Here is a 19,094-nt window from a genome sequence, read left to right on the forward strand (position 1 = left end):
AAGATAGCAACCATATCGTATACTCCTTCCTTCTCCTATGTTTCACCAACAGAAAAACCTTTTGAGTTAGGTTGGACTGAGAGGGAGGGACTGATTCAAGTCACCCAGCAGGCTTTCACACCTAAGGTAGGACTACAACTCACCGTCACCTGGTGATTGGCCCAAAATCACCCAGCCAGGTTTTATGCCTAAAGCAGGATTAGAATTCACTTCTCCTAGGGATTGGGCCCAAGTCACCCACATGCTTTCATGCCTTAAGGCAGGACTAGAACTCACCCTCTCCTGGGAATTGGCCCAAAGACTCTCAGTCAGCTTTTACACCTAAGGCAGGATTAGAACTCACCATCTCCTGGGGACTAGCTCAAAGTTGTCCATGCCTAAAATGGAACTAGAACTCACGCTCTCCTGAGAAGTGGCCCAAAGTCTTCCAGTCGGTTTTTACACCTAAAGCAGAACTAGAACTCATATCTCCTGGGGATTGGCCCAAAGTTACCCAGCTGCCTTTCATGCCTAAAGTGGGACTAGAATTCACCATCTCCTGATTTCTAGCCTGGTACCTTAACTACTAAACCAAACTGGCTCTCCAGTTTATTTTATTATTTATTCTTCACTTTCACTAAACATTGCTACCTCAGCAAGTGCTAGCAGTGGCCAACTTTTCCTGGGCATGGAAAATAAGCAGGGTCTAATCTGGTTTATGGTTAGCTGGGAGACCATGCAGAGATTTCAGGGCTGTAGGCTAGGCTGGGCAGTTAAAAAAATACCCTGGAAAGAAATAATAATAAACCGCTTATGTGCTGTTCAGAGAGGCTACATGAGTTGGACTTGAAGGAAAGATTCCCTTTTCCCAAGCACCATGCTACCTGGGCTGACCTCCAAAACGTCAATCCTGATGGTTATGTAGAGAGGGAGCAATAGGCATGCAGGACTACCCAACTGAAGAATATCCTGGAAAAAGGCAATTGGAACATGTTGCCACTTTGCTTTCCAGCAAGTTACATGGATACACAAGTAGTCCTTGACTTACAACATTTCATTTAGTGACCGTGTAAAGTTACAACAGCACTGGAAAAAAAATTGTAACTGGTTTTCACACTTACCCTGTTCCCCCCAAAATAAGACGTCCCCTGATAATAAGCCCTCTTTCAACTTCCTGCTGGCTTCCCCACTGACTTGGTTGTAGAAAGCCTTGCCTAGTGACCTGGGATTTAGTTAACACCATTGAGCTGTGGTGACCCGGTGGTTAGACTGCAGTATTGCAAGGCTAATTCTGCTGAGTGACAGCAGTTTGATTCTCACCAGTTCAAGCTTGACTCAGCCTTCCATCCTTCCAAGATAGGTAAAATGAGGACCCAGATTGTTGGGCAGAATATGCTATCTCTGTAAACATTTTGTCAAGCACCATGGAGCGATATATAATTATAAATGCTTTTGCTATTCCTAACTCAGTCAACTCTAGCACAGCAACTACACAGAATCTCCTCTCTCCTGAACTCAGAGCTTGGAAAATATGGGAAATATAACCATCACAGTTTATTTAACCGTGGTTGGCTAAATGAACCTCATTGGTTCGTGCAAGATGCCAAGCCAAAGCCCAACCTCTTGATCTGTATTTATAAAAATATACACCAATCCTGGAAAGTAGACCTTAATGCAAAACACAATAACCTCGGTAGCTACCTCCCGCAAGCGAACAAACAAATGAAAAGAGGATTTTTTTTAAAAAAAATTGATTTATATGCCGCCCTTATCCGGAGACTCAGGGCGGCTTACAATGTGCTCAGCAATAGCCTTCATCTTTTTGTATATTTATACAAAGTCAGCTTATTGCCCCCACCAACTGGGTCCTCAATTTACCTACCTTAGAAAGGATGGAAGGCTGAGTCAACCTTGAGCCTGGCGAGATTCGAACCTGCAATAATTGCAGGCAGCTGGACTTAATAACAGGGTGCTTTAGACCACTGTACTACCAAGGCTCCTATTGTTTCTAATTCTAATAATTATATTTATTTATTTATTGGTTCGATTTATATGCCGCCCTTCTCCGGAGACTCAGGGCAGCTTACAATGCATTAAGCAATGGCCTTCATACTTTTGTATAGACCTGCTTAGTAGGGCTTTCACCCCCCCCTAAGCGGTGTTCTTTTTTTATCTATACAAAGTTAGCTTATTGCCCCCACAAACTGGGTCCTCAATTTACCTACCTTAGAAAGGATGGAAGGCTGAGTCAACCTTGAGCCTTGGGGAGATTCGAACCTGCAGTAATTGCAGGCAGCTGGTCTTAATAACCAGCTTAATAACAGGGTGCCTTAGACCACTGTACTACTGTATTTTTAATATAGTAATCTTTAAAGAGGACACAAATCCACTAGGCTTAAAGATTACATAGGGAAAAACAGAAATTAACAAGCTGCCAAACATTCTCTGCCTCAAAAACAGGAACTGGCAAGTGCCTCTACAATAAGTGGAGTTTGCCAAGAAGCTAAAAAATTGAATTAGGCACTATTTTTGGAACCTGAACTTAACCATACCTCAACTCTGTAACCTACCACACCTTCTAGGTAATGTAAAATTGATTTTATGCAGCCTAAAAAATATCATCTAAGCTGCAAAACTGAATGTTTTTATTCAAAGCTGCAAACAAGCAGACTTATAGATCCAGGGACACACACACACACACACATATATAATTGTTACTAAAGAATTTTTTTAAAAGAACGAATACAACAGAAATGTTGAAAGAGAAAAATAAGGGAAGGGGAAGGAGAAAGGGAAGGGAAGGGAAGATCACAAAGAAGCAGCTTCTGGCCTTTCCTTTAAAAATCACTAATTCATTTTTTTTTTCTCATTTCAGGAAAAAGTACATGAGGCGTTTCCAATGACTAAACAAGGAGACCGGTTGAAGCCTAGAGCAAATGAACTACTCAGTAGAAATTCAAGAATTGGCACACTCTGCTTGTCAAGAATATATATCAATTTAAAAATTTCAACGTTTTTGGAAAAGGCCTTTCAGACCCGAAGTAGTGCCCTGCAGAAGGTTGCACCTGAAATGAAATTGTTGCACAAGGTTGTGTAGGTTATGATTTTAAAAATAGTCTTCTTGCACGCCTTTTTTTATACAGGTAGTCCTCGAGTTACGACCACAATTAAGCCCAAAATTTATGTTGCTAAGTGTAACATTTAAGTGAGTTTTGCCCCATTTTATGAATCACAGTTGTTAAGTGAATTAGTGCAGTTAACATGATGATGAAGTGAACCTGGCTTCCCCATTGACTTTGCTTGTCAGAAGGTGACAAAAACTGATCTCAAGATCCTGGGACTTTGCAACTATCATAAATATGAACTAGTTGACAAGCATCTGAATTTTGGTCATGTGACCATGGGGATGCTGCAAAGGTCATAAATAAATACTTTTTTCAGTGCCGTTGTAACTTTGAACGGTTATTAAATGAACTGTTGTAAGTCGAGGATCACCTGTGCTTTCTAACTTCACACCCAACTATTGGGGTGTGTCATCCTGTCCCCAAATTTGGGGATATGTCTGCAGAGAGAACAGCCTTGATTTTATTAACATTCTCCAGTTATTCAAGCATATTTCTATTCGTTCATCCTGGCCCACATAAAACACAGCCTTCCAAATTTAAACGTAAAACACTGCCAGTGTGTCTGAATAGAGCATTCATCTTGAGATTTCTGCTTGCTAATTATAAACACATCCTCCTTGTGAAGACTCAAGAAGCACCAAGGTTTTGAGTCAGGGGAGGTCACGCTGGTTCTTAAGAAAGTTTTCAGCCTGGCAAAGGATTAAGTTTCAAGGCATTCCAGAGACCTGAAAAAAAAAATATTCTTGAGGACAATTCCTTCTAAGAGAAGAGAAAGAGGATTTTTTTTTCAATTCCTCTGGAATTTTTGACACCCGACATTGTAAAACTGAGAGATTTTGTTTTGTCTTCAGCCTGTCTATCCCCCACTTATTCTAAACCAGTGTTTCTTAAATTTGGCAACTTTGGGATGCACAGATTTCAACTCGCAGAATTCCCCAGACAGACTTAAAGTCAGCACATCTTAAAATTGCCAAATGTGATAAACACTGGTTTACTGTGTTGTAGGAACCCAGTCATTATGGTCAGTAATCAGTGGTTTGCAGAGTGTGCTGTGCAAGCCAAATCAAGACTGAGCAAAGCTCGGTACCTCTTATCCCAGAAAGTAAAATTAATTGTGGGTGTCCAGTTTGTCACAACGAAGACATTTGTCTGGATCTCTGCACTAAACCAGCGTTTCTCAACTTAGCAACTTTAAAAATGTGTGCTCTTCAACTTCCCGAATTCTGGGAGTTGAAATTCATACATCCTAAATTTCTATGGCTGAGAAATACTGCTCTAAAAACCATCTACGTTTTCGACAAGTGAGCTTGCTGAATAAGTCTTTCAGCCCTAAATTGGCAAATCTTGAAATCCAGTAAGTTGTTTTATTTTAAATAAAATAAAACCTGCCCTTATTTTAGCAAAAAAGGAACAGAAGCGGTGGCAGTTACCCAGATAGCCTAGCACCGGTGTCCTAACATTGTCCTGGGTGTATTAGCAAAACAGGATTGCCAGATATGGGTATTCCTGAATGATAACACAAATCCCATTTATGCAGTCTCAAAATAGAAATGAACTGAATCACAATCCTCCTTGTGGCTTAAACAGGAATAACTTTATTCACATTGAGGTCTGAACTAAACCACAAAGCCTGTTGATTTGGATCCCTAATTGCCACAGGGAGAGCTTATACCTTTCCTTTTTAATTGTTCTCTAGCAAGCTTTTCAAAAGGGAACTTATACTTTTCACCTTTTTGTTTTTCATACAGGCTAAACAGGAGACTATTTTATTTATTGAACGTTAGTTCCTCTATTTAAAATATTTATCTGGCTGTAACCAATTCAACCAAGTTAATTCTAGGCAATTTGCAACAAAAAATATTCAAGAAAGCGAATAAAAAATATATAAAGCTACCACTGGAAGCTTGCAAACAATAAGAAAACAATAAAGCAATAAAAAAGTGAAACAGCAGTAATACTGTTATCTCATCTAAAATGTTTAATTAATTTAAAAAAACCCTCTAAGGGACCCAGTAAAATTCCAACCAATCCCTGCCTCAAGAAGAATTATTACCATCAACCCCAAATCATAGTGATTTACAGACCCTAAATTAAGTGTGAAAGAACATGGGTGGAATTTTTGTACCAAGAGCTCGTCCATGCTGGTCTGGCATTTCTCAAGATTGATCCGCTTAATTGCCACTTTTTCCTTCTTTGGGGTACAATAGGCCGCTTGGACCACAGCTGTTGCTCCACTCCCTGAAAAAGAATGATAAATACAAAATTAGGAAGGCAGATTTTCTCCAAAAGGAGGAATTAGACAATATTACCGTGTTTCCTCAAAAATAAGACCCTGTCTTATATTTTTTTGAAGCCTGAAATAAGCGCTTGGCCTTATTGCCATGCGCTCAAAAGCCCGATTGGGCTTATTATCAGAGGATGTCTTATTTTCGGGAAAACAGGGTAGCAACTATTAAAATCTAGTCCTCAATTTACAGCTATTTATTTAGTGACTGTTCGAAGACATGACAGTGCTGAAAAAAAGCCAGGTCCTCGCACTTATGACTAGTCCTCACACGTATGACCATTACACTATCCCTATGATCGCAATTCGGGCACTTTCAACTAACTCGCATTTATGTCTGGTTGCAGCTTCCTGTGGTCACGTCACTGTGATATTGTTAAGATATTTGAATTTTGTAGCTGGAGCAATGGAGTTGTACACATGAGCCAGACCATTACAGTTGATTGATGGGAAAAGGCTGGCTCCTACATGAGGCAATCTGCGCTGTGATTGGTTGCTGTGGAGAGGGAAGGGGAGTTTCCCTTTTTCCCCGCCTTTTTTCTTTGGGGGGGAGGGCGGGGGCTCTGTGATTTACCTCACGATGCTCCTGTTTGCCTGACAATCTTGTTTGCTGCAACAATCTTGTTTGCTGCAAATATTGATGTAAAATATACTTATTTATATAAAACGACAAGCTCGTGTCAGTGTCTCTGACTTCATTTGGATACCTGCTGCGCAATTTTAAAGGTTCCCAATATGGAACCTTTTTTGCCCATTTCCAGCAAAAAAAAAAAACCCACTCGTTGGAAAAATGGGTTTGCACTTGTGCCCACAGAATCTGTTTAACGGTCACAAATTCGGTTAACAACTGGTATGACTCATTCAATTCCACTCCCAATTTTGGTCATAAGTGAAGGACTACCTGTACCTATTTGTTATTCAAACACAATCCTTAACCAAAATGTGCCATCTTAGCATCATCTACAAACACTGACCACTCGTGCAAATTTCAATTACGTACTAATTTTACATACTAAAGATTCTTTCCCCAGGATATTTTTCAAGCAAAACAACTGTTCCCATAAAGGGACTCTCAAATGCCCTTCATTTTAAACATGAACTGCTTTGTTTACAAAATTGTCCTTGGTGCAGCTAACCAAAACAATATAAAGCTAATAAACAAACTTATAAAAACAGAAACAGAAACAGCCAAAGGGAAGCAGTGTCACGAAAGGCAAAAACTTAGCTGAGAGAACACCCTCGACAAAGCAAATCAGCACAATACAATAGATCAAAGGAAATCCATTCCCGTTTTGACAAAACATCGTCAGGCTTAACACCAATTATTTCCCAGCCAAATGGTCAAACTGGCTGACTTCGAAATGGATTTTAATGTTAAAAAGCAGGAAAAGCGTCTGTCTGTCTGTCCGTCCATCTATCTATCCAACCCATCCATCCATCATTAAAACTCTCGTTGTCTTTAACAGTTTGTACCTTCACGTTAAGTGAAATGGTGCACTATACTGCAACAATTTTTGCAGCAAGGTCCCTAAAAAGCCACTAATTTAAAAGAATGCATAAAAAAATCCAGGACTTCTCTAGAATTGGAATTCCCACAATGTTCAATTCTGTTTTATTTGCAAAGATGTGGATCATTGCGGCATCCCACTGTCACATGGCCATGATTTCCAACACAAGATTCAGCTTCCCATAAGCAAAGTCAATGGTGAAGCCGGCAGGAAATCAAAAGTCAGTCCCACTGCATTTTTGCCTACACAAAGTCATTCTATTTCTCTGCTTAAATAAATGTTGACATTATTGAAGTTCTTTTGCCATTACAATTAGTTTTCTTTTTGCAGTATATAATCTTCCTAAATTAGGCATATCCAATCCTCCCATCCTCCCTTCCTTCCACCACCTTCCCTACCTCCTTTCTTCCCTCTCTTTTTTCCTTCTTTGCTTACCCCTTCCCTTCTCTTCCCTCATCCTTCTCTCCCCTCCCTTTCTTCATCCTTCCTTCCCTTTCTTTTCTTTCCTTTCCTTTCCTCATCCTTCCTTCCCTTCCCTTCCCTCTTCAACTTATTTTTGTCCTGGCCAGCCCTTCAATTAAATTTGTAAAGAAAGCGAATTTTAAAAGGCAGGCTTCTCTTATAAATACTTTACTAAAAATACTTTGCACTGTCACAGACAAATGAACGGGGCCCTTTGGCACACATATTCCCTTCCCCTGAAATTTATCACGCTTCTTCCAAGCTCAAGGCAGGCAGGCAGGCAGACAGAGGCAGAAGAAAAATGTAAATACAGACATCGCTATAATTTCTTAAGTGGCTGTGTTGTTCCAGAATTGTTCAGGAGCAGAAAGAACAAATGGAGAATAGGCACAAAAACAGAGGAAAGAAGAAGTTGCAGCACATTTTCAAATACCGGTAGTCCTTGATTTACAACAGTGACTTACGGCTATTTTTCATGTTTACAACTGTTACAGCCTCCCAATGGTCACATGATCAAAATTCAGACGCTTGGCAATTGACTCATACTTATGACCGTTGCAGTGTCCAGGGTTCATATGGTCCCCCTTTGTGGCCTTCTGACAAGCAAAGTCGATGAGGAAGCCAGATTCACTTAACAACCAAGTTACTAATTTAACTGCAGTTGATTCACGCAAGAAAGGCTGTTAAATGGGGCAAAATTCACTTTACAAATATCCAGCTTAGCAATAGAAATTTTGGGCTCAATTGTGGTTGTAAGTCGAGGACTACCTGTATTCCTCAATCATATTATTCCTTGCCAGTTTATTGCCCTTAAACAACAGCAACATAAACTACACAATTCAAAGGTCGACAATGAACTTTTCAAAAAGAATCGAATTGCCTTGTATCAGAGGTTGACTTCTCCTTCCAAAAATGTGTTTGCACGCGAAAAGAGACTCTATTAACATAATCCCTAAATTGTTCTTACAGGGAAGAGACAGGTAGACAAATTGATTTGAAAGGATGAATCACCTATTCTGAGGCAACCAAAGGACCAACCCAGCAGATTAAACAGTATTATTTTGATAGATAGACATTTATTAGAAGGCTGTTGACAGATGTACTGCTACTGCTGCTCTGTTTATTGGAGCTGGCTTTTATTACCTAAACTGCTTTATTGATATTATCTTTGTGGCTATGGTGAGTTAGTCTGAATGTCCAGAGAAAAGATTCAAACATGTGGAAGAACCAACAGGCTTAATATCTTGACTGGCATCCAATCTCATTTTTATTGACACGAGAGGCCTCCCATTTTATTGTTGTTGTTGTTGTTGTTGTTGTTATTGTTGTTTTATTTATTGGCCAAATGTGATTGGACCTACAAGAATTTGTCTTTGGTGCATATGCTCTCAGTGTACATAAATGAATATATATATATTCATCAAGAATCATAAGATACAACACTTAAGTGATAGTCATAGGTTACTAATAAGCAATCAAATCATACTAGGAAACAGGGTGGATTTGATTTAAATCGAGTTGATTTAAATCACAATTTAAATCATGATTTAAATCACTAGTAAAAAGGCTTGATTTAAATCAACTCGATTTAAATCATAATTTTTAAAGAGCAACTGTCATCTCTGCTACTCCTTTGACCCACTGTTGACTCACCGATAGTCCCAGTGTTGCAGAATATACAGCCTCATGCTACATAACTCAGCTCCATTTCATGCTGAATCAACTACATTATTTATGTATCTTAAATAGAAAACTATCTTACGATAGATTTTTACTCCAAAAGTTTTTTATTAAAATAAATTCGATAAAAATCAAAAAAATCCGATTTAAATCAAAAAAATCCGATTTAAATTAAAAAAATCTGATTTTTTTGATTTTTTTTAAAAAAATCATTGATTTTTATCCACCCTGCTAGGAAACAAATAAAACAATATAAATCGTAAAGATACAAGCAACATGGTTATAGTGATAAGTGGGAAGAGATAGATAATAGGAAGGATGAAGAATAATAGTAATACAGTCTTAGTAAATAGTTTGACAGTGTTGAGGGAATTATTTGTTTAGCAGGGTGATGGCGTTGGGGAAAAAACTGTCCTTGTGTCTAGTTGTTCTGGGGTGCAGTGCTCTATAGCGTCGTTTGGAGGGTAGGAGTTGAAACAGTTTATGTCCAGGATGCAAGGGGTCTATAAATATTTTCACAGCCCTCTTTTTGAGTCGTGCAGTATACAGGTCCTCCATGGAAGGCAGGTTGGTAGCAATTGTTTTTTTTTTTCAATTTCAAGGCAAACGTTCAATTCACAAGGAAACCACATTCCAAAGTACTTGAGAGGCTTCATCCATGAAATATCAATCAGTCAGAACACAGCTGGGAGGGACCTTGAAGGTCTTCTAGTCCAACCCCCTGCTTCAGCAGGAAGCCCTATACAATCTGAGACAGAAACTAAGGAAGTCCAGTTGCATCTTTAAAAAGCACCTTTGGGACAACCATGACCTGGATGACTGAGAATCTCCATAGACATAAATTCCAGAGTTTGATTGGGGCCAACCCAATACCGCTAGAGGTATTCCTTGACTTACAACACTTCATTTCGTGACCGTTCGAAGTTACAATGGCACTGAAAAAAAGGGACTTGGGAGACCATTTTTCACACAACCATTGCAGGATCCCCTTGGTCACATGATCAAAATTTGACTGCTTGGCAACTGGTTCACATTTATGATGGTTGAAATGTTCCTGAAATATATGATCCCCTTTTGTGACCTTCTGACAAGCAAAGTCAATGGGGAAACTAGACTTTTTTAATTAATTAATTAATTAATTAGATTTATATGCCGCCCTTCTCTGGAGACTCAGGGCGGCTTACAATGCGTTAAGCAATAGCCTTCATACTTTTGTACATTTATACAAAGTCAGCTTATTGCCCCCACAAACTGGGTCCTCAATTTACCCACCTTAGAAAGGATGGAAGGCTGAGTCAACCTTGAGCCTGGTGAGATTCGAACCTGCAGTAATTGCAGGCAGCTGGTCTTAATAACCAGCTTAATAACAGGGTGCCTTAAACCCCTGTACTACCAAGGCTCTGAGGAGATGCCACAGATAAGAGGGTGCGTGTGTGCGTCAATCCATTCTCCAAAGCACCAGAAGGCAAGACTATGGATGGAAACTCATCAAGGAAAGAAGCAACCTACAACTCGGGAGAAAATTTCCCGTCGGTGGGAACGATTGACCAATGGAACAGCTTGCCTCTAGAAGTTGTGAATGCTCCAACACTGCAAGTTTTTAAGAAGAGACTGGATAGTCATTTGGCTGAGATGATGCTTGAGAAGGCGATTGGACTAGAAGACCTCCAAGGACCCTTCCAACTCGGCCAAACAATGTCGACTGGCGGCCCCCAGGGGGAGAGCCTTCTCTGTGAGGGCACCTACTATCTGGAACGAGCTCCCCCCGGAGATACGGAGGATCCCGGATCTGCGCACCTTCCGCCACGCTCTCAAAGCCTTTTTATTCCACCAGGCGGGCCTGGCCTAATCTTTTCCCTTTTTCTTTTTTAATATGAAAATTTTAATCTGTTTTTAAATGATTGGGGTGTTTTAAATCTGTCTGGGCCAAATTGTTTAATTTGGTTTTATTCTGTTTTTAAAATTTTGTATTTATGTATTTTATCGTTTGGCTGTTCACTGCCCTGAGTCCTTCGGGAGTAGGGCGGTATATAAATCAAATAAAGGTAAAGATAAGGTAAAGAACACCAAGTGCAGCTCATGCCTGAAAAGTCACAAAGTGGGAAGCTTTATTAAACAGAGAACCCTAGAGCTGGAAGGGATCCTTGAGGCCATCCAGTCCCACCTCCCCTTCCGGGAGTGCTGGAATCAAGTTTTGACAACCAATTACTGTTTGACTTGTACAGGTAGTCTTGATGACCAGAATTGAGCCCTACATTTCCATTACTAAGCGAGTTAATGATTTTAGCCCTACTTTATGACCTTCCTTGCCACTGTTGTTAAGTGAGTCACTGCAACTGTTAAAGTGATTCTGACTTCTCCATAGACTTGGTTTGTTAGGAGGTCACAAAAGGTGATCACATGACACTTCTACCATCGTAAGTACATGCCAGTTCTCAAGCATCCGAATTGTGATCACGTGTCAATGGGGATGCTGCAACAATTGTAAGTGGTTATTGTTTAGTGATCATTCAAAGTTACACCATCACTGGAAAAAAAGTTTTCACACTTGCAACCATTACAGTATCCCCACGGTCATGTGACCAAAATTCAGATGCTTGGCAACTGACTCACATTTATGACAACTGCAGTGTTACTGGGATGATGAGGTCATCTTTTGTCAACTTCGAACATGCAAAAAAAAGTCCACTGGGAAGCCAGATTCACTTAACAGCCATGTTACTGATTTAACAATGCAGTGATTCACTTAACAAATATGGCAAGGAAGGTCGTAAAAATGGGACAAAACTCACTTAAGAAATGTCTCATTGAGCAACAGAAATTTCAGGCTCTGTTGTGGTCGTAAGTCAAAGACTAATTGTTTCCCCGCAAATAAGACCGGGTCTTATATTAAATTTTGCTCCAAAAGATGCATTAGGGCTTATTTTCTGGTTAGGTCTTATTTTTGGGGAAATATGGTACTAAATGCATCCGTCTGGCTGACAATCTTAACTGGGGCTTATTTTGGGGGTAGGGATTATATTATGAGCATCCTGAAAAATCACGCTAGGATTTATTTTCCAGTTGGGCCTTATTTTCGGGGAAACAGGGTATACTTGAATACTCAAAGGCCTCCCTGGGGTCACTTGATTCCATTGTTAAACTGCTCTTCATCGAATTATTTTTCTAAAGGTTCAGCTGGAAATCAGGAATTTCTTGGTATTTATCCTCTATGACAGAAGTGGGGAACTATGGCTCCTTTGTGACTTGTGGACTTCAGCTCCCAGAATTCCTGAACCATCATGGCTGCATGCTTGGCTCAGGAATTCTGGGAGCTGTAGTCCACAAGTCATAAAGGAGCCATAGTTCCCCATCTCTGTTCTATGACATCTGATATCATACTATCCTACCTGCCCCCACCCCCCTTTTATGGCCGTCTTCTCAAGGCCAGACCTACTCACCACCTTCAATCTCTCTTCAGAGGGCTGAGCTTCTTGTTCTCTCCTTCTGCCCTTCTCTGAACCTGTTCCAATTTATCTTAATCCCTTTCAAACTCTGGGATCCAGAAATAGATGGAGCCAGGGTTGATCAAAAGCAGCACTGACGTAAGTCCTCGACTTACGACCGGTCGCTTAATAATGTGCCGTTTAAAATTACTACAGACCTCCCAAGGATTATTTACAACACGGTTCTGAAGTTCCAATGGTTTTCCCTTGGTCACCTGGCCCGCATTGACAACCATTTTTGCATTTTACAACAGTTTTACCAAACCCCAGCATTTACCAGCATTTTCCAAGAACACAACTCATAGTGTACAATTGGTTTGCTTAATGTCTGCAGCATTCACTTAATAATTTCTGCAAAAAGGTTGTAAAATTGGGTCACATCAGAATCTGTTTTACAACTGTCAGTTTTACAACTGTCATTATTCAGGACTACTTATTTAGTGGACCCTTTATTTTCTAGGATTTGGAGAATACAGTGAACTCCTGTCAATGCCACCGTAATACTGCCACTACAATCTTAACTATGACAGCAAAATACACTTATTTTCTTTATAGCTGGATCATCTTGCTGGGTAACTACCCTGTTTCCCCCAAAATAAGACATCCCCTGATAATAAGCCCAATCAGGGTTTTTGAGAGCATGCCAAGCGCTTATTTCAGGGTTCAAAAAAATTTAAGACAGGGTCTTATTTTCAGGAAAACACAGTATTATGTAGCCAGATACCTATCCTATACCTCTGCATCTGACTTTTAAAAATTTTACTTATTTATTTGCATCCTGCCATTATAGGTAATCCTTGATTTACAACCATACTCTTTCTTGATAGGCCTCGACGTATGACTACAATTGAGCCCAAAATTTATGTTGCTAAGCAAGACATTTGTTTAGTGATCTTTGCCCCATTTTACAACCTGTCTTGCCACATTTGTTAAGTGAGTCACTGCAGTTATTAAGTTAGTAGGTAACATGTTAATTAAGGGAATCTGGCTTCTTCCCCATTGACTTTGCTTGTCAGGAGGGGAAGCAAAGGGGATCACGTGACCCCAGGACACTGCAAACGTCATAAATACGAGTCAGTAATCAAGCATCCGAATTTTGGCCATGTGAAGGCTGCAACGGTCGTACGTGTGAAAAACTGTTATAAGTCACTTTTTTCATTGCTGTTGTCACTAAATATACTGTTGTAAGTCAGGGGCTACCTCTATTATTTTTTTACAACTATGTTTGTCAGGGTTTGTGGGCGCGCTCGCCCTCCTGCACATGCGCAGAAGTGTCCAAGCGGGTGGACAGAGCCTCCCACCGCCACCACTTCACCTGATTCGGGGCGAACCAGTAGCAACCCACCACTGAAACATATCCAATCTTCCTCATACTATCTTCCCCACAACAACAACCCAACAATGTGGGTTGGGTAGACACAAACTGACTGGCCCAAAGTCACCCAACTGGTTTTTATGATTAAGGCAGGACTAGAACTTATGGTCTCTGGGTGATTGGCCCAAACTCACCCAGCCAGCTTTCACATCTAAGATGGGACTTGAACTCATGGTCTCTTGCTTTCTAGCCTGGTGCCTTAACCACTAGACCCGTGATGGCGAACCTATGGCACGCGTACCACAGGGGGCATGCGGAGCCATGTCGCCTGGCACACCAGCTCAGCTAGGGCATGCATGCACCTGCCGGCCAGCTAATTTTTGGGCCTTCTGGGCCCACCAGAAGTAGGGAAACAGGCTGTTTCCTGCCTCCAGAGGGCCTGGGAGTGGGGTGGGGAAGGCTGTTTTTGCCCTCCCCAGATGCATAGAGAGGATCTGGAGCCAGGTGAGACAGAAAAACGGGCCTACCGGGACATCGCGTGCCAGGAGGGAGGTCACATGCGCATGCGCGGGGTGGGGCGCATAGAATTATGGGTGTGGGCACGCTCTGCACGAACCTCCCCCACCCCACCCTTCCTGGCACGCGATGGCAAAAAGGTTAGCCATCACTGCACTAGACCAAACTTTGCACTATTACCGTTAAATTGACATGATCATTTTTCGCCTTTATGATCTTTTGCAGCATCTCCAGGGTCACGTGATTTGCATTCGGATGCTTGGCAACTGATTCATATTTATGACGGCTGAAGTGTCCTCAGGTCCCGTAATCCCCTTTTGCAACCTTCTGACAAGTAAAGTCCATGGGCAAACCAGATTCCACTTAACCACCGTGTTACGAATTTAACAACTGCAGTGATTTACTTAACAAATTTCTCACTTAGCAACATAAATTTTGGGCTCAATTGTAGGTTGAGGACTATCTGTACATCCACTTACCACTCTTTTAATGGGAAACTTGTGCCTGTTTCTCTAACATTAATCTTTGCACAGTTCTATTCCCTTCTCTCTCTCTGCTTGTCTCAAAGAAATCTCTTCTTCATCTCTCTTTCTCCACCCCCTTCTCTTTCCCCGTCTTTTTTTCCTCTCCCTTTCCCCCCCCCAACCTCCTCCTTTTATATCCTCCCCTCTCTTCCCCCCCCTCCTCCTTTTCTCTTTGGTGCACCTCAGGCTGCCCCAAGGATCCCCGAACGCCAATCAGGGGGAGCCACATGAACCGATCCTGGCCGCTCAGGGGAGCCCCAGCAATACCGCTGCTCCAGCTCAGGCCTGTGCGGTGATACACTTTTACACTTTGTTTTTTTACAGTGCTTTTCAACCCGTTGTACGTGAACCACCTGTCAGGAGCTGAAATACCACAAGTGGTATGCGTTCCATGGGGTTGAAAAACAGTGCATTAGTGCTTTCTCCTCCCCTTTTGGAAAATGGGCACGTATGTTCCCCTTCATCATCTTCCCAATTTTCCAGAATGTCTCACAAATGAAACATAAGGTTTCAACCAGACCTTCAGTTAGTTCTTGGTCGCGATTAAGTGAGTCTTGAGAGATTTAAGCCTATTCAAAGTAAGGAACCTTTCCGTAAATATGCTTTTTATGGATGCAGATCTCATTTTTTTCATTATATTCTTCTCAATTTCCTGGTACAAATACAACACTTTGTTTTATTGGCAAAGCATGAGACTATTAATACATAACTTTCACTGCCTACTTCCGTATCCTGTTGCAAGATTGAAGACCGAGGGAAGAGAAAAATAATGAAAAGTGTTTTCAACTGCACCTCTTTCTTGAAGGGATAGGAAAGAGATGGGATTGCAGAAACAGATAGAAAAACCGTGGTTTGTTAAAATAGGACGGAAGGGCATACAAATATCTATAGGCAATGTTCTTGACCTTTAGCCTGTCTTCCTGTGAACTGCATGTGTTCTTTGCAAGGAATTTTAGCCGCATCCTGGCTAAAATGCAAAAGCATTCGAGAATTGAGGGGGAAGGATGAAGAGGGGGGGAAAAAAAAGAGAAATTTCAAAAACCAGATCAGCTAAACTGCTAAAACCAGCAGGTGAAAAAAACGGAGGTGGTAGGGTCTAGGCGAAAAGGCCAATCTTTGCATTTCATTCACTGTCGCTTTGAAAAGAAATACGAAACATATGAAAACAAGGGACGACAGTCTGTCAGTGAGATTTTTGTTTTCTGTGAGACTGCCAATAACCATCACTCCATTTACCAGTTCCCAGAAGGACTGTTAAGACCAGACCTAGTTCTAATTTTAAAGAAACTGAAAGGAGAAAAATTAAGAGCCAGACTGTTCATGTTGTGTGGAAGGAGATTTGAGTTTAGCTGTGGAAGAAAACAAAGGAGAAAGGGTAACTAAGATAGAAACACAGGCCATCTGAAAAGGACTTCGTCTCCCAAGAACCAAACTAGACATGTTTGCAGGACCAAAGGATTCGCTATTGTTTGAAGAAGTGGGAGGACTTGACTTAAACTTTGGTGAAACCATTACAGGCAGTCCTCAGCTTATACGACCACAATTGAGCCCAACATTTCTGTTGCTAAGTGAAGCATTCGTTCACTAAATGGACTGTTGTAAGTTGAGAACTACCTGTATAGTTCAAGCGTTCAGCGTTCAAATCCAGGAGGAAGACCACCTCCAACAGAAGACAGTGAAAGTTTTCAGGCAGCACTTAACACCAGGAGTGCCAAACTCCATTTCATTGAGGGCCGCATCAAGGTTGTGGGGGGGAGGGGGAACAGGGGGGGGCGTGGCCAGCTCGACGTCACTCATGTAGGGGGCGCCTGTGGCGGCCCGAGCTCTCTGCCAGCAAAAAAGGGCTCCCAAGCTCCGTTTTTGTCTGCGACTGCCACCTGCAACCCTCTGCCAGTGAAAACGGAGCTTTTCATTGGCAGAGGCACTGTGGGTTTCCAAGGCAGCCCCATGGACCAGATCTAAGCACCCCATGAGTCAGATGTGGCCCCCCCGGGCCTTGAGTTTGATACCCCTCACTTACACTGTCCGGTTAGTCAGGAGTTCTGATGAAGAAGAATGAGAATTGATAGCACTATTTTTTCTATTCAAGCCTAATGATATTTAAGAAGTTTATCCACAAAAAAATGACGGGATTCTGTTAAGTCTTGCTCGTCCCTCTTAAAAGACAGATCCACCCAAAATCTTGATTTAGGGTTGCCTACAACGGCACTTAGGTACCATCACTGACATTTGTTAAGTGAGGTTTGCCCCCTTTTACGACTTTTCTTGCCACAACCGTTAAGTGAATCACTGCAGTTGATTAGTTAGCAACTTGGTTTGTTAAGTGAATCTGGCTTCCCCACTGACTTCTGCTGGTCAGAAGGTCACAAAAGGGGATCACATGATGCCGGCACACTGCAAGCGTCATAAATGTGAGTCAGCTGCCAAGCCTCTGAATTTTGATCACATGATCATGAGGATGCTCCAAAAGTGGTAACTGTGAACAAAAATCATAAGTCACATTTTTCAGTGGCATTGTAACTTTGAACGGTCACTAAACGACCGACAGTTGTAAGTTGAGGATTCCCTATATATTTGCAGAAATATAAATGGAATTCCTATGCAATTGTCCTAGGACAGGACAGGACAGGACAGGACAGGACAGAAGTGGAATGGAATGGAATGGAATAGAATAGAATAGAATAGAATCCTTTATTGGCCAAATGTGATTGGACACACAAGGAATTTGTCTTTGGTGCATAAGCTCTCAGTGTACATAAAAGAAAAAGAAAACATTCCTCAAGAATCATAAGATAGGAGCCTGAGTGGCGTAGGAGGTTAATGCCTCCTATAAGGCAGCATTTAACACCCAGCTGCCTGCAATTACTGCGAGTTCAATTCTCACCAGGCTCAAGGTCGACTCAGCCTTCCATCCTTTCTAAGGTGGGTAAAATGAGGACCTGGTTTGTGGGGGCAATAAACTGACTTTGTATAAAATATACAAAAGTATGAAGGCTATTGCTTAACGCATTGTAAGCCTCCCTGAGTCTCTGGAGAAGGGCGGTGTGTGTGTGTGTGTGTGTGTGTGTGTGTGTGTGTGTATACACACACACACACACACACACACATATATACATACATATATATATAAAGATACAATGCTTAGTGATAGTCATTGGTTACTAAATAAGTAATCAAATCATACTAGGAAACAAATAAAATAATATAAATCATAGAGATACAAGCAACAAAGTTATAGTCGGAAGTAGGAGGAGATAGGTAATAGGGAGGATGAGAAGAATAATAGTAATACAGTCTTAGTAAATAGTTTGACCGAGTTGTGGGAATTAGTTGTTTAGCAGAGTGAGGGCATTCGGGGAAAAAACGTCCTTGTGTCTGGTTGTCCTGCTGTGCAGTGTCCTATACAGACACACAGGATCCTTGATGTGCAGTGATCTAATCCAGTCTTAGCCCCGTTGATAGTACCAAGAAATGCTTATGTTCTCAAATCAGGCTAATGTAATCCAAGGCTTGCTGGATAAACCATCATGGTGGGTTTATACTTGTTAAACCAAGTTATATCAGTAGATTGCCCAGCTAGATAAAACAGAGAAGCACAAGAATTAAAAGCTTAGAAACAGCTGAATTTTTCCTTACAGTTTTTTCCTCTCAGAACCCTCTAAAAGTCACTGTGTTTGTGTTCTCTGAAGGTGGGGAAGAAAGAACAGACTTTGCATTCATCCTAGACAAAACCCAAGAAACAGGCTAGATGTGGTTCAGAAAGGGCAATGGCTCCCTCACTGAAAGTAGCCAGGTTCGACCCATAACCGTTACCGAAGGTTGATGTCGCCACCAAAGTGATGGCAACACCAACCTTTGGTAACGGTATTGAATAAGACTTTTCGCAAACACTGAGGAATTGTGAATAGTAATAGACTTAATTCATGTAGGGGTTAAACCATGACCTGTAGATCAAATCTAAATGGGGCTCCCCTTGAAAAGCGCCCGGAGGCTCCAACTGATCCAGAATGTATTTGCGCGGGTGATTATGGGCGCAGCTCGTTGCGCCCATGTAACACCTCTCCTACGCGAGCTGCACTGGCTCCCAATGGTCTTCCGGGTGCGATTCAAGGTGTTAGTTATCACCTTTAAAGCGCTCCATGGCTTAGGACCTGGGTACCTACGAGACCGTCTTTTGCCACCAATAGCCTCCCACCGACCAGTTCGTTCTCACAGG

The 19,094-nt window shown here is 41.5% G+C and overlaps 1 protein-coding gene across 3 annotated transcripts in view; it reads right to left on the reverse strand.

Moving 5' to 3' along the window:
- Nucleotides 1-19,094, reverse strand: part of OXSR1 (oxidative stress responsive kinase 1) — an 89,489-nt gene that overhangs the window by 65,540 nt on the left and 4,855 nt on the right. For 2 of the 3 annotated variants that reach the window (XM_034401749.3, XM_034401750.3), the window contains exon 2: nt 5,230-5,342. In XM_034401749.3, the coding sequence (XP_034257640.1) occupies nt 5,230-5,342 (113 nt within the window). Of the gene's footprint in view, nt 1-5,188; nt 5,343-19,094 lie in introns of all 3 variants that reach the window. The other variant, XM_034401751.3, reaches the window with a different exon arrangement.

The sequence above is a fragment of the Pantherophis guttatus genome, chromosome 4 (genome assembly GCF_059756535.1).
Source record: "Pantherophis guttatus breed Tessera chromosome 4, ASM5975653v1, whole genome shotgun sequence".
Classification (NCBI taxonomy): domain Eukaryota; kingdom Metazoa; phylum Chordata; class Lepidosauria; order Squamata; family Colubridae; genus Pantherophis; species Pantherophis guttatus.